This window comes from Physeter macrocephalus, chromosome 7, assembly GCF_002837175.3.
Source record: "Physeter macrocephalus isolate SW-GA chromosome 7, ASM283717v5, whole genome shotgun sequence".
Classification (NCBI taxonomy): domain Eukaryota; kingdom Metazoa; phylum Chordata; class Mammalia; order Artiodactyla; family Physeteridae; genus Physeter; species Physeter macrocephalus.
The window spans coordinates 108,445,027-108,460,070 of NC_041220.1; the positions used below are offsets into that span (position 1 = coordinate 108,445,027).

The 15,044-nt window shown below is 49.3% G+C and overlaps 1 protein-coding gene across 1 annotated transcript in view; it reads right to left on the reverse strand.

Moving 5' to 3' along the window:
• The window catches only part of C7H4orf50 (chromosome 7 C4orf50 homolog), a 50,276-nt gene that overhangs the window by 19,069 nt on the left and 16,163 nt on the right, over window positions 1-15,044 (reverse strand). The window contains exons 4-7 of the mRNA XM_028492567.1: window positions 13,183-13,294; window positions 11,992-12,119; window positions 7,970-10,525; window positions 608-781 (exon numbers count right to left, since the gene is read on the reverse strand). Coding sequence (XP_028348368.1) covers window positions 608-781; window positions 7,970-10,525; window positions 11,992-12,119; window positions 13,183-13,294 — 2,970 coding nt within the window. The remainder of the gene's footprint in view (window positions 1-607; window positions 782-7,969; window positions 10,526-11,991; window positions 12,120-13,182; window positions 13,295-15,044) is intronic.

Below are 15,044 nucleotides of genomic sequence, written 5' to 3' on the forward strand. Positions count from 1 at the left end.
TGTGTGTGTGTGTGTGTGTGTGTGTGTGTGTACCAAGTTCTGTACAATTTTATCACCTATGTAGGCTTGTGTCTCCACCACCACAGACAAGATACTGAACCGTTCCAACTCCACAAGGACCTCTCTTGTTGCTCTTTTATATTTACACCCACTTCCCTCCTTACAGAGAAAAGACTTTTATTTATGTAACATTTAAAAAACTGACAAAAAGGAGGACATGTCAAATCCATGGAGGAAATATGCCTTCTGAAAAGAATGAAGTTATATTTGGTTATCTACTTGGAGAAAAAGGTAATCAAATGCCATCCTCATATTCTATCCCCAAATAAATTGTAGATGGATTTATTAAAAAAAAAAACTGACTTTTTAAAAAGCCATACACATGTATTATTATTTTTAGATCTAACAAAGGTTACTTGGATGGAGGGATTACAGGCTGGTTTTTCTTCCCTATACTGCTCTGCACTTTCAAAATCTAATAAATACTTACAAACTGCGGGAAAGGGCCAGTGAGATCTTACCTACTTCTTTCTTCTACTCTCAAAACTTTCCCAAGTGAGGGAACATTGGTTTTCAGGAGGGAAAGGGAAGCATGGGCCCAGCCTACCTTGTCTTTGAGCTCACACTGGAGACGGGCGGCCTCATCCCGAGAAGCCTGCAGCTCCTGGTGTGCAGACCCTTGGTCTCGGAGCTGGCACTGCAGGGTCAGCACTTGGTGATGAAGTTGTCTGATGCACAGCCTGAGGTCCTCCTTGGAAGCCTCAGCTTCAGGGTCCTGGAGCTGTGGAATCACAGATTTGACTGCAATTCTTAGGTAATCTTCCAAGTAATTTGCCTTAGCCAACCGACAGTACCCGTTTTCCTTCTCAATTTGTTCTCCTGCTTACATGTTTCTCATAGTCAATAAATTCCACGAAATAAAGTAACAGAGATCACTCCAAAAACTATTAGCCAGCATAAACATCATTATTATCCATATATTATCTTACATTTTCAGTCTTTCTGCTATGCCCTTACCCAGGTGCCCTTACCCTTGAGTGGGAGAGTTGGAGAGGGTCTAGGGAATCACAGAATAACATTCTAGAGTGTTATTTTAAAAAAAAAATTTTTTTCACACATGAAAAATATGTGAAATGGCATGGTATTCCAGAGTCTGTTTTAATAGACATCAGTCACCATTATACTGAAACACAGTATGATGAATGAAATTTACTGTTCAAATCCAATTATGAGATGCTTATTACACTAAAGCTTCATATATTTCTATGAAACAGAATATACTGCATTTTCCCTAAACACTTTTCTTAAATCAGTACAAAATAGCCTCTCACCCTTCTTGGGTCAAACACGAGTGGGTTTCATATGAACATCAAATAGGGAATTTCTGGGAGGGCAGAAAGTGAGAAAGAAGAGGCTGATTTATCACCATGGGAAGTGTGGTCAAATGGCAGTGAGGCTACTGCCCCCAGTGGTTCTGGACTCTAAATTTTTATTTTTTAATAACGTATACATACATATACATAAGCATGCATATATATGTATATATGCATCTATATATATACACACACACACATATATATATACACACACATACACATATATATATATACACACACATACACATCCCCACATATTTTTTTCTATATACATTTATATGCCATATATATCTTTTGTATCCTGTTTTTCTCCTTTAATACCATGTCATGGTCATTTTTCACATGAGTAAATAATGTCGAAAACCCTGTTGTTAGTATCTATGCGGTATTCTGTGGCATGGTGAACGCTCAGATTATTCTAATATACTGATGCTATAATTGGGGCTGTGATAGAAAGCCTTATCTGACACACCTCTGGTTCTTCCCCTGAGATCATCAGAGGGGAATTTCTATGTCAAGGCCCTGAGCATCATTAAGCTCTTGTTTCATGCTACTAAGGTGGCCTTGGGAAGGAGCAGCCCTGCTAACAGTAAAAGTTCCAATTGCAATGTGTCCAGGGTCCCAGAAACTCAGAGATGTCTCAAATGCCGTTGCTCCCGGCCCTGGAAGTCTAGCTTTCATTGAAAGCAGCCACCCCGGGAATTGAAAGCCCACAGAGATCATCTCTTCCACGTGTTCCTGACCTGGGTGTGAGCTGGCAGGAAAGGGAGGAGAGAGAAGATGGAAGGGAGACAGAGAGAGCAGAGTCAAGGTGACTCGGTGGCCGATCAGGCCTCTCCCTTGTAAGCAAGGAATACGATAGCAGAATGTGGGTTTTTTTTTTTTTTTTTTAGTTAATAGAAATTCACAGATTGTGGGCCTGAGATTCACAGGCTGGGCCTGTCAAAAACAGATGGGTGCTCCAAATGGTTCCGTAAGATCCAGCTCCAAGATTTGCAGAACAACTTGGCCTTTCTGGGAAGTTTGGTGCCTTTGCTGCCTCTCTCCTCTGCGGTGATTTGGGCTTCAGCCCCAGGGTCCTAAGAGAGCATCCACAGGACGTTATTCTAAAGAGAATAAAAGTGTGGCGTGGAGGCCGGCCTTGCCTGCCACGTGGGACCGCCCCACTCAGTGACCCTTGTGAACGGCCCATGACTCACTTGCTCCCTAAGGGACCTCAGAGGCACGTGCTCTAGCCACAGGCTGCACTTGGGCTGGGAGCCCTGGGGAACACTGGCTTCGGGGAGCTCTGTCTGGCGGGGGAGGTTGACGCAGAAATAAGCCACTAGCACAGGGTGGTGAGGGGAAGCCAGGAGGCCGCCGGAGCCTAAGGGAAGCACTAAATCAAAGGCACCCACTGCCACCCAGCGGTGTGTGCTGAATGCATAACAACCACTCTCCAGGGAGGGAGGGGCACACGGATGTGCAGCATTTGCTGATTTCCGTGGTTTAAATACCATCATGGCCAACTGCAAGCTACCAAAATGGCGCCACTGAAAGCGGAGTTGGGGAGAGATGTGCGTGAGTTGCCTGTGCACTGAATCCATCCTGGGGGATTGCGAGGCGATGCCCTAAAACGAGACCTCCATGGTGAGCAGAAGTTCTCAGGAGAAAGCTGGGGTGTGGGAGGGGCGGGTTGAGGAACTAGGAGTGCAGAGACTAGGGAATGTATCTAGCAACAGCTGAAGCTCCCCAGGGGCCAGTTTATAACTCACCAAAAGGAATTTGGACTTCATACCAAGTGTGACAGGAAGACCCAGAGGGTTTAAGATTTTTATTTTAAGCAAATAAAAAGATGATCAGGTTTGTAACTTGGGACGAGGGAAACAGGAAGCTTTCTTCGCCCTCTGCCTCCTGTCCATCAACAAATCCCATTGATTCTAACTCTAGTTTTTATCTGGAATCCTCTATTTTTTAAAAAAAATTCCAAATTCCTCTATTCTAGCATCATCTCTTGGCAAAAATCCTCTTGACTGTTCTCCCTGTGTCCTCCCTGTGTCTTTACAGCATCAAAGATCGCATCTTTTTACGACAGAAATATAATCATGTTGTACTGCTGAAAACCCTCCAATAGTTCCCCACTGCATTTGGAAGTGATCATAACCAGAGCCTACAAGGCCTTCCATGATCTTTCTCATGACAACTTTTCCATCCTCATCTCACCACACCCCATCCATGCCCACCGCGATCCAGCCACGCTGGCCACTTTCTGCTTTTCAGCAAGCTAGGCTCATTCCTGCCTCAGGGGCTGGCCACTTGCTTCTCCCTCTGCCTGGAATGTTCTTCATTCGCTGCTCCTTTCAAACCTTGAGACTCTCAGCTTGAAATTCACCTCCTCAGAGTTTTAGTTCCCACCAGGTCTTACTAGCTGGGATTTGACAAGATATGAGGGAACTACATAAAAACAATTCTTTGCAGGCATTAAATGGCAGCCAATGCAGGACTACAATCCATGAGAAAAAGGATGCACAACAAGTTGAGCTCTACATTGTCCCTGGAACATTTTCCAAACCATGGTTCAGGGAAATAGATCCCACGCTGAACATGGTGGTTCTGCTAAGTGGAATCAGAGACTGGGGTTCAGGGATGCTATGACAGCTGGGGTTTGTGGGACAAAGCAACAGAGAGAGGTGAGCCGCAGAGAAGAAATCCAGACACTGTCCTAGAAATACCCTTGGGTCCTTGGCTGAATCATACGTGGTGCAACATAGTGTAAGACTCTGAGGCCTAGCAGAGAACAGCAGCTGGGAGATCAATTGCTAAAGAGATTTTGGAGGTCACACACTGCTACAAAGATAGCAAAGTTCTGCCTTAGCCGAAGTGGAGAGTCTTTGGTGAATGCTCTGGGAACTCAGCTGATACCACTGAAAGGCCATGCCCTAGAAGCAAGGACCACAGTTGCGGAGTAAAATCAAGCCCTGGTACTGAGGGGAAAACTGAAGTAGACCTGCACAGGAATAATGGTCTGCTGATCATTCAGCTACCTACCAGAACAAAACTTACTCAACATGCTTTAGAGGAAGCTAATAAACAGGAATCTCTACATGTTCCACAAAATGTCCAACATTAAAAAAAAAATTACTAGTCACATAAAGAAGCAGAAAAGTGGGCCTTAACCAAGAAATAAAATAGCCAATAGAAACAGACTCAGAGATAATCTAGATATTGGGGTTAGCAGACAAGACCTTCAAAATAACTATAATTATATTTTTTAACAACATAGGAAAAGACAGACAAAAATGAATGAAAATGTGGAGTATTCCAACAGAGAATCAGAATCTCTTTAAAAAGGATAAAATGGATATGCTACTGCAAAATACAGTAAATGAAATTAAGAACTAATGGATGGGTTTATTAGAGGACAGGACACAGCAGAACTGAACAGCAGAACTTTTAGTGAACTAAAAGACAGGTCAATAGAAAATTCAAACTGACACACAAAGAGAAAAAAATAGAACAGTTCCAAAAGATGTGGGATAAAGTGAAAAAAGAGGAGGTTTTTAGGAGAGGAGAGAAAAATAGAAAAGAACAAAATATCTGAAGAACTAATGGTCAAGAATTTTCCAAATCTGATTAAAGGTATGACTGCACAGTTTCAAGAGGCTCAGAAAAACGAAGCAGGATAAACAAAAATAACACTTCATGTAAGCACATCATAGTCTAACTGCCAAAACCCAAAGATGAAAAGCAAATCTTTAAAATAGTCTGAGGTAAAATGACACATTTCTTTCAAGGGAAAAAAAGACAAATTATTCCATTCCTGAACAGAAACTGTGGGAGCCAGAAGACAATGAAATGAGATCTTTAAAGTGTCAAAAGAGGGAAACATATCTTCCTATCTAAAATTCTGAATCCAGAGGGAAAAGAATCTTTTAAAAGTGGAGTTGAGGGGCTTCCCTGGTGGCGCAGTGGTTGAGAGTCCGCCTGCCGATGCAGGGGATACGGGTTCGTGCCCCGGTCCGGGAGGATCCCACATGCCGCGGAGCGGCTGGGCCCGTGAGCCATGGCCGCTGAGTCTGCGCGTCCGGAGCCTGTGTTCCGCAACGGGGGAGGCCACAACAGTGAGAGGCCCGTGTACCGCAAATAAAAAAAAAAATAAATAAAAAAAATAAAGTGGAGTTGAAAAATTGTTTTCATAAAAACAAATTTGAGGTAATTCATCACCAGCAAGAAATAACAAAGTTCTTCAGGTGGACGTAAAACAGATCCACAGAAGTAGAAGACAGAATGAACAGTACAAGAATGTAGAAAGATATGAATAAACATAAAAGATTATTGAGTGTTTAAAACAACAACAGTAATAGCACTTTGTAAGGTATATATACATACAAGTAACATAGTTGACAAAAATAAACAATGAAAAGGATGAAAAGGAATAAATGGAGTAAACTATTAAAAGATTTTTGAATTATTTGAGACCTGGTAAAAGTACTAATTTAAAGTAAATTTTAATAATTAATACAGACATTTTGAAATTTCTAGGGTAACCACTAAAAGAATGACACTAAAATGTATATCAAAATAAGCTAATAGAGAAGAAAATGGAATAATAGAAAATAGTTTACTAATACCAAAAACAAAGGCAGAAAGAAGGAATAAAAGAAAAAAGAACAGAACAGACAAATAGAAGAAACAGCAAGAAGGTAAACATAAAGCCAATTACACAATTATATATATGAAATGTAAATGGACCAAACACTCCAACTAAAAAGCAGAGGATGTCAAACTGAACTAAGTTTAAAAAAAAACAAAAACAGCCATATGTTGTTTCTAAGAAACATACTGTAAAGACACTGATAGTTCGAAAGCAAAAAGATGGATGGTGTAAAAAAGTTATATACCATGAAAATAATAATGAAAAGAAACTGATATGGTACCATAATATCAGACAAAGTCAACTTTAGGGCAAGAAGTGTGAGAGATAATGAGAGACATTTCATCATGCTAAGAGTCAATTCACCAGGAATACATCATAATCCTAAATCGATGTGTATCTAATAAATAATTTCAAAACATATGAATTAAAACTAACATAACAAAAAGAAGAAATAAACAAATGCACACTCAGAGTTGGAGATTTCAAAAGCCATCTCGGTAGATGACAAAACGAATAGACCATACATCAGTAATGATATTGAAGATTTGATTAGCATAATTAATCGGCTTGGGCTAATTAATACCCAACAACTGCAGAATATTCATTCTTTGCAAGGGCACATAGAATATTTACCAAAATAGACCATAACATGGTCAATGAAAAAAACCTCAACAAATTTCAAGATTAAAATAATATAGTGTATGTTTTCTGACAACAATGAAATAAAACTAGACATCAATAGCAAAAATATAACTAAAAAATTCTACAGATGCTTGGAAATTCAACAGCACACTTCTAAATAACCCAAGGGTCAAGGAAGAAATTACAACAGAAATTAGAAGCTAAACGTTGAACTGAACAGACATAAAAAGTACAACTTATCAAAATGTGTGGGTTGTACTTGAAACAGTGCTTAGAGAGAAATGCATAGATTTAAATGCATAAATCACAAAAGAAGAACAGTTGAAAATCAATGATCCAAACTTTCAGCACAAGAAGCCAGAAAAAGAACAGCCAATTAAACCAAAAGAAAGTAGAAGAAAGGAAACAATGAAGATATTAGAAGAAACCAATGAAATAAAATACAGACATACAATAAAGAACATCAATAAAACCAAAAAATGATCCTGTGAAATGACTGATAAAATTGGAGAGAGAGAGAGACAGAGACAGAGAGGCAGAGAGATCAGATATGAATATATACAAAGGACTCAACACTAAATATCCTACAGACACATTCAAGACCACTGGAAAAATAAATTTCATCCTAGCAGTCCTGAATGTCGAGTATTGTCCAGAGATGAGGAAAACAACTCAGAGAAGTCACGGATGTAGTCAGCACAGAGCTGGGTTTGAACCCTGTTTGACTGAGTTCTAAAGCCCACTGCTCTCTCCTTTCAAGACCCAGCATTCAGTGTTGAAAGAGGTGTTGGCTAAAGCTATGGTGGTAATCAGATTGCAGTATAGAAATGTATCAACTCAACACATTGCACATCTTAAACTTACACAGTGTTAGGTATCAATTATATCTCAATAGAAATACATAAATACCAAAAAAAAAAAAGACTCAATGTGCAGAATTATAACTTGAGGTGCTTGAAAAACTCTTTGGTCTGAAAGTAAAAGCTCTAATATTAAAGTGTAAACACCCACTCCAAGTCCCACCAGATGCCAATTTGAACAGCCTGAGCAGAGGGGCAGACTCGCATTATCTTGTCCAGGGTAAGAATAAAGACTCTGGAGCCTGACTGCCCAGGTAGAGTCTGGGCTCAACTCCTCCTAGCTGTGTGACTCTGGGCAAGTCACTTAACTTCTCTGTGCCTACGTTTTCTCATCTGGGAAATGGGGGTGGTGACTCTTCCTCCCTCCTAGGGCTGCTGGAGGACACCGTAGTAAAGGGTGTGGTCAGTGCGCTAAGTCAGCAAGATGATTAAACAGCCATGCAGAGTCAACTTACCCGGGGGCCACTGCGTGGGGACTTCAGAGCTCGCCCTTGGTCTGCAGAACACCGTGGTCTTTTGTCGTCTTTCTCCAAATGCGCTTCTCTCACTCCTGCCCCAGCGGTGTTTCCTTGCGGGGCACTGGATCCTGCGGCATTTCCCCAGACCAGTGATGTAGCAGGAGAATCAGCACCGCACCTGGAATTCTCCAGGCCTAAACAAGGTCCCGTCCACCCTCCAGCCAGACCCATTTCCTGCTCCGAGGGTGGCCCAGGGCCTCCTGCAGTCAGTTGCCCTGAAAGCTGAGTCACCTGCACCCCCCTTTCTACAGCATCCACCTGGTCCACCGCCATCGTGTTTTTTCCCTGGAGATACTCCTCTGCTCTCACCAAAGGTCCCTCATCTGTGCTGCTCCCTGACACGACCTCCCCCTCCAGGACTCGGATCCTTTGTAGAAGGTGTTCGTTCTCCCCCCTGAAGGCCTGGATCATGTCTTCTATTCCCAGCACTATATCCTTTATCAGCTCCTTATAACTGACCCCAAGCTCCGAAATCAGTGCACTGAGCTCCCAGTTTTCCAGGGTGATGCACTCCATCACGCCTTTGGATTTTCGGATGCTCGCAGACATGGCTTTCCGGAGTTGCCCAAGGTGCCCTTTCAATCTCGCGTTTTCCTCTTCGAGCTCAGAAATTTTGCAGTAACTTTTCCTGTTACAGTCTTCAAGGTCAGAAATGACCTGCACGTACTGGTCCAGCTCCCTCTTTACGTGAGAGATGTCTCCTAACAGCACGCCGTTATCCTGTTTGAGCGCGGATATTTTTTTCACATTTCTCTCCCTCTCTTTCTCCAGGACACGCAGTTTTCTGTGGCATCGCTCCTGATCTCCCTGAAGCTTGGCGTTGTCACGTAAAACTTTGCTTCTCTCCTTCTTCAATCCAGAAATGAGCTGACGAAACCTCGTCCTCGCTCTCTCGAGGGCTCTCGGCTGCTGAGAGAGCTGGTTCTGACCCCACTCAGAGGGCCCCTCTGGCGGGCCCGGGCTCGGGTTGACCAAATCCAGCACCGGCCCTGGAAGAACTTCGCCAGTTCCTAGGGCCTCAGTCTCTCCCGGCTTAACGTCTTCAACAGGCTCCTTGGGGTTTGCTTCCTTGGCATAACAAATATCCAAATCCTGGTTTGCCAAAGCCTGCTGAGGATACGCGTCCTCCTGGCAGCTGTGCCATCTCCGAGCAAAGCTCCAGTTCTGTCCTGCCAACGAGGAAGCTTTCCGGCCATGCCCCCCACTCCCAGGCTTCAGGATGGAGAGTTGCTGGAAACAAGCCTCCATCTCCTTTTCAAATTCCTCTATTTTTAACGCGGATCCCTCACGGCCTTTGCTCGGAGCCCGGGGGTGACTGGTAGGTCGGGCCCCCTCGGGCCATAAAGCCAATCCAGGAGACGGTGGCAAACCTCGCTCCTGCAGTAGGAAAAGCATTTCCTTGGCCTCACAGTGCTCGGAGCCAGGCTCCTCCCGGACATCCCTGTGGCCCGGGCTGGCGCCTTGGAGATGCAACAGTTCCTCCTCCTCCTCCTCTTCCTGTCCTTTGTCCTCAGGGCTTTCCTCGGGGAGAAGCAGAGCATTTCCAGACCACACGTAGTCTTTCTCCCTGCCTGGAACTCTCCTGATGGCTCTGGCCTGCTCTGCAAGGGTCTGAGCGCCTGCCGGAGGCGGCCCATTGGTGCCGTGGGCCCTGGAGAAGGCGGCTGTGGCGGCCTCTTCCTCCTCTGATGATGAAAGCCCTCCTCCCCCTTCTCCCCCTCCTCCCCCTTCTCCTCCTTCTTGGAGGCTCCAGACATGCCCTTCCCCCCGCCCCCTCCTGCTCAGGGATTCAGGACCCTCCGTTGGCACTGAGGCCTCCCCCGGAAGAAGGGGCAGTGGAAGCTCCCGCCTGGGCCCGGGGCAGCAGGCTGCAGCCGGGGGTTCAGAAGCCCCGTTCTCGTTCCGTACACCCTCTGGGGCGCTGACACCAGCCTCCAGGCTCCGGTTCTCGCGGCTTTCCTGGCTTGACTGAGTCCCGTCGCCGAGGTCGTCCTCCTTCCTGGCCCCAGCCCTCCTCACCTCCCGCATCTCCGGTCTCCACCCTGGGGCTCCTCCCCGCTCCTTGCGAGAGTCTTTTAGATCCTTGGGCCCTCTCCTGGGAGATGGGTGATTTGAAATGCACGCGGACTGCCAGCACAGGGAGGCATCGTGGCTCCTTGCCTGGTGATGATCCCGGCTGGGCTGTCCTGCAGCGGATGGAGCAGGCGGGGGCCTGGTCTCCAGCACCTGCTGGGCTTGCTGTTCTTCTGGGGAACCTTCCAGGAGCAGCCGCGGCAGTGGCAGGACAGCTGAGCCCCCGGCCTGCCCCCAGGGAGGGCGCGTGGATGTCTGCACTGGGAGGAAGGACACCTGGGCCAGGGTGGCTGCTAGCTTCTGCTCTGAAATCCAGGCCAGCTCCACCGGGAGGAGTGAGCCGTCCATGTCCTGCCCCGGGGGAAAGCCACAGATGAGAAGGAGAGTCTGTTCACCCAAGCTGGGCTCAGCCGGAGTAAACTAGGGGAGGGAAGAGAAGAGAAGGGGTGAAGCGGCCCCTTCCCCCGTAGAGCCTCTCCCCACCTCTCTGAGCTCATCTCCTCACCCAGCCATACAGGTCTTCCTAACACCCCGGGTCTGTTAGCACTCCAGGGCCTCTGCCCCTGCCCTCCCCTCTGCCCCCCGCCACGGCTCACCCTCTGGCTTCATTCGCATCTCAGCTCAAACGTTACTTCCTCAAAAAGGCCTTGCTGACCCCTTCCACCACTGTCTGTCCATTCACCCCCTTTCCCTCCCTCTGGGGCACCCTCCCCTCGCTCACATCATGGAGGATATGTGTGTGTGTATTGTTTAACTCCTCCCATAGCCCTGCACTGTCCAATACGGTAGCTGCACAGGCCACACGGGGCCCTTCAAATTTAAAGCAATTCAGTGAAAGTTAACACTCAGTTCTGCAGTCACACCAGCCACGTTTCAAGTGCTCAGAAGCCACGCGTGGTTCACGGCTACTACGCTGGACCGCACAGGTGCAGAATATTGCCAGCACCGTGGAAGGATCTAGTGGACAGAACGGTGTAGACTATCTGCCTAGAAGAGTCCCGGGCACACAGGAGGTGTTTCATAGATATTTTTGAATATCTTTTTATATTTACTTATTCAATGAACTTAACCAGAGAGGAGGACTGGCCCGACTCAGAGAACAAACCTAGGCTGGGCTGAGGCCCGGGAGATGAAACTTGGCTTCATCCAGGCTCAGTAGGAGCCCTCGGCTCCCACGCGACCACGACCCCACTCGCACCTCGCAGCGCTCCCAGCCTCACCACCTTTACCTGGCAGGTCTTCCCACCTGGCCTGCCCTTTCGCTGCCCATCCCTGGTTTCCTGTCTGTCTAACTACTTCCCCAGCTTCTCTGTGAAGTTCTCCCCACCCCAGGGTCTGCTCTGCTCTTTTCCCACTTTGGGTGTGACACAGCACACCACGCAGTGGCTCAGAGCAGGAGGTGAATGAATGAAAGTAGGTGAGCAAGGAAGGGCCCCCCTCTTTAGAACCACAGAACTGCATCAGGGCTGGCTGGAACCAGGCTCCTGACCCGTAGGGCAGAGTGTGGTGCAGAGTGTGGGCTGTGGAGACGTGAGGACCCCAGTCCCCTAGAGGGCTGTGAGGCCTTGGGAAATCACGACTTCCTCCTCTGCAGAACGGGGGGTCATGGCTCCTGCCCCAGCGCGGGCGGGGAGGTTTCAATGAGATGAAGTTTGCTACGTGGCAGCTGGGTCTGGGCACACAGCTGGGGTACACAGCCTTCCTGCCCACTCCCCACCCAGGGCTCAAATCTCCCTCTCAGTTATTTCCAGAATGTTCTTCCAAAGCCCAAGCTTCTTTACCTCCTTCTCCCACCTTCTGCGCGGTGGCCACACTGTGCAGCACACACAGTAGGGCTGATCAGACCCAGCTGGCACCCCAGGCACGCAGAAAGCCTCTGGCCTCACCTGTCCACGGTCAGATCCTGCGAGGTCTCCTGGGAGCTTGTCTGTGGTCTCCGGGCCTGGGATCAAGACAGCAGTGCCTTGTCCAGCCCCGATGCAGTCCCAGGCACGGGGCCCCTCGGAGGGCTGGCCTGGGAAATGACAGGACCAGAGAGTTAAGAAGACCCTCCCAGGAGCTTTCCCATGATTGCCACCAGCAGTGCCATCTGCTGTTAGGATGAGACAGCACTTCTCATGACTCAGGGCCTCTGAGCCTCCGAAAGTGGCCTACTGGCCACCACTGCCTGTCAGGTGAGAAACCCAGGCTCAGAGATGGGGAATGACATCCACTGAGTAGCAGCAGAATCGGGTCTGGAAGCCACCTCTTCTGACCACAAAGCCCACGACATCTCCCCGGCCCCGCACCCTCATGGTCACACAGGGTCATAATCCCTGGCCCCCAGCCTCTCACAGTCAGCACGTAGACAGAGGAGTTGATGCCCAGGCTTTGCCAGACACGCCCTGCCCGCTTCCCCAAAGAGAAACCTGACCTCGTTTGACTTGTCAGCTCTGTTCCCCAGAAATGGGATGGAGGGGAAAGGTCAGCTTTGCTGGTCAACAGCCCCGCTGGGTATAACTGACCCCCTCATCCTTAAGTTGAATTTCACCTTGGAAAACTGTACATAAACCACAGGTGGCCAGTTGGACACCGTGGCTTTGGGGCTCCCTGGGTGCAGTGGCTTTTGCAGCAGGGACCCAGGAAGCTGCACCCGAGACTATTAGCAGAGATATTGGTTCCTGTTAGGGACAACTTAGGGATAATGGGGTCCCAGCAACTCCCAGACGTCAACTTGTCTCACACCTGAGCTGTCACGGGGGCGGGGGCGGGGAATAGAACAGCCCCTGGTCATGACACGGTCTTCTGCAAAGACGAAGACCCCTGAAGGGACCCCTGCTGCCTGAGGCTGGCGCGTGCGTCGCCTGGTGGGCACCCTTCTGAAGGCTGAGGGAGTGAGCCTAAGTCACAGACCTTGCCGTGGCCATTGTGGACTCTGATCCTACCTTTCCCAGCTGTGTGGCATAGAGCGAGCAACACTACCTCTCTGAGCCTCAGCTTCCTGACTGTAGAGCAGGGACCGCCACCCTGCTGCGTCATCAGGAGGTCGTAAGAGAGCTGGCCCGTCAGTGGATGTCCACGCGGGGCCCCCCACGCACCTGCCGAGCCCCTGGGTCCAGGGGCCCCGTCGGGGCCTCGGTTTCCGCAGGCATCCGGAGCCTCGTCCCAGGGCAGGGGCAGCAATTCATCCTGAACACAGCCCAGGGCGTCCTTGAGGAAAAAAACACAAGAAGACAAGACAGCTGTGAGTGTCCCTGGTTGCAAGGGACCCTCCCAGCCTGTCCCAGCCAAGTCCCTCCCAAGGACCCCTGGAGGGAGTCGGATCCCCTCCCCAGGTGAGGACAGCAGAGGGCAATGCCCTGGCCACAGGGCCCTGGTCCTGCATCCTCGGTCCTGCCAACCAAACTGCCTCCTGTGAGCACCCAGCCTCCACTTAGCAGACAATGAGGACCTTGTCCATTCAGCCAAGATTTTTCTGGGCCCCCCAAGGTGGCACCAAAGGCTCCAGTCCCCTCTCCTTCCGGTGCGGAAGTTCCCTCTGTATCCACCCGAGGTGGGAGCCTTCCCCGGCCTCCGGGAAGTCCTGTCCCTCAGCTGTCCACAGGCCCCAAACGCCGCAGCCAGGCATCTCCGGGCGGCACCCTCCTCCTCTGGATCTCACCCCAAAAGGCAAGCTGGGCTGCAGCAAGGAGCTTCCCTAACCCAACCCCCACCCCCAGCCCCGCAGAGCACTTTAGAGGCAGCACCTCGACTGCAGCTCCAGCCACTATCCGTGAGGGGCCAGGGCACAAGTCTCCTGCAGGTTCCCCACTGCCCTGGGTACGCCTAGCCCGGTTCTAAGGGGCGCTGTTTGCTTTCCACCTGCTCCCGCACTAGACCTGAGGTCGTTCAGGAGGGAAACTGGCCTTCATTCGGTCCGCACAGTCACTCCGGCCTGGCACACACTAGGTGCTTAATAAAGGTTTGACATTTGGATGGATAGACAGAACCTGCAGAAAGGCAGACATTTCGGACTCGCCGTGCATTTATTCAGCAAACATTTATTAAGCTCTTACTGTGGGTCAGGTGCTCTTCTAGGGGAGGGAGAAATGGAAATGGACAGGTCATGCCCCGTCCCCATCCCCAGGTCCTCACCTGCTCTCAGCAGACCCCTGCATTGGCCACTAACTGGGCCTCCTGCTTCCCCTCCCGTCCTGCCCGCAGCTGCCAGGGACCCTCTGACCTGCAAGTCCCCCCTCACCTCCCCCACTCAGTCCTCGGGATCAGCTCCTGTGCTGCAGTCAGGCACGGGAGGCCGTCCAGGGCTGTCACCGCAGCCCCTGACACTCCTGGTCCTGGCTTCCTCTCACAGTGCCTCCTTGGCCCCCGACCCTGGTTCCTGCTGGCCTCCGCCTATGCGGTTCTTCCTGCCTGCCTGGCGCATCCGCCTGGGAAGGGTACTGGTCGCAGGCTGCCTCCTTGCAAAGCCCTCCCTGCCCCTGGCTCTCTGACCCTCCTTTTCATACCCTTCGGCAGCCGAGCAATTGCACTGAAATGGAAACCGGCTCAGGTTGCCTTCCTGTTTCCAACCCTTCCATGCTTTCCACTGCCCTGAAAGATAAAACCCCTGCCTGCCCGGCCTCACCACACCCATCTCTGCTCTTCGGATGGACCCTTCTCCCTCCTGCCTTGGGGCCTTGCGCCCCTAGGGCCTGCTGCTTACTTCTCTCCTCCCCACCCTTCTGCATGGCCCGGCTGCTCCCTTCTGGGCTTAACTTAAAGGTCAGATCCTTAATGAGGCTTCCCTGAGCCTCCCCCAAATGAAGCCCCTCCCTCACTGCAGCATCTCCTCCTCATACCCCAAGTTTGTGACCTTCCAGTTACTCTGCGACAGTTTGTGTCTTGTCCAGTTCTCCTCAGAGACCAGGGGAGACCAGACCCTGGCCACACCTTAGGATCACCCAGAAGCTTTTAACAAGTA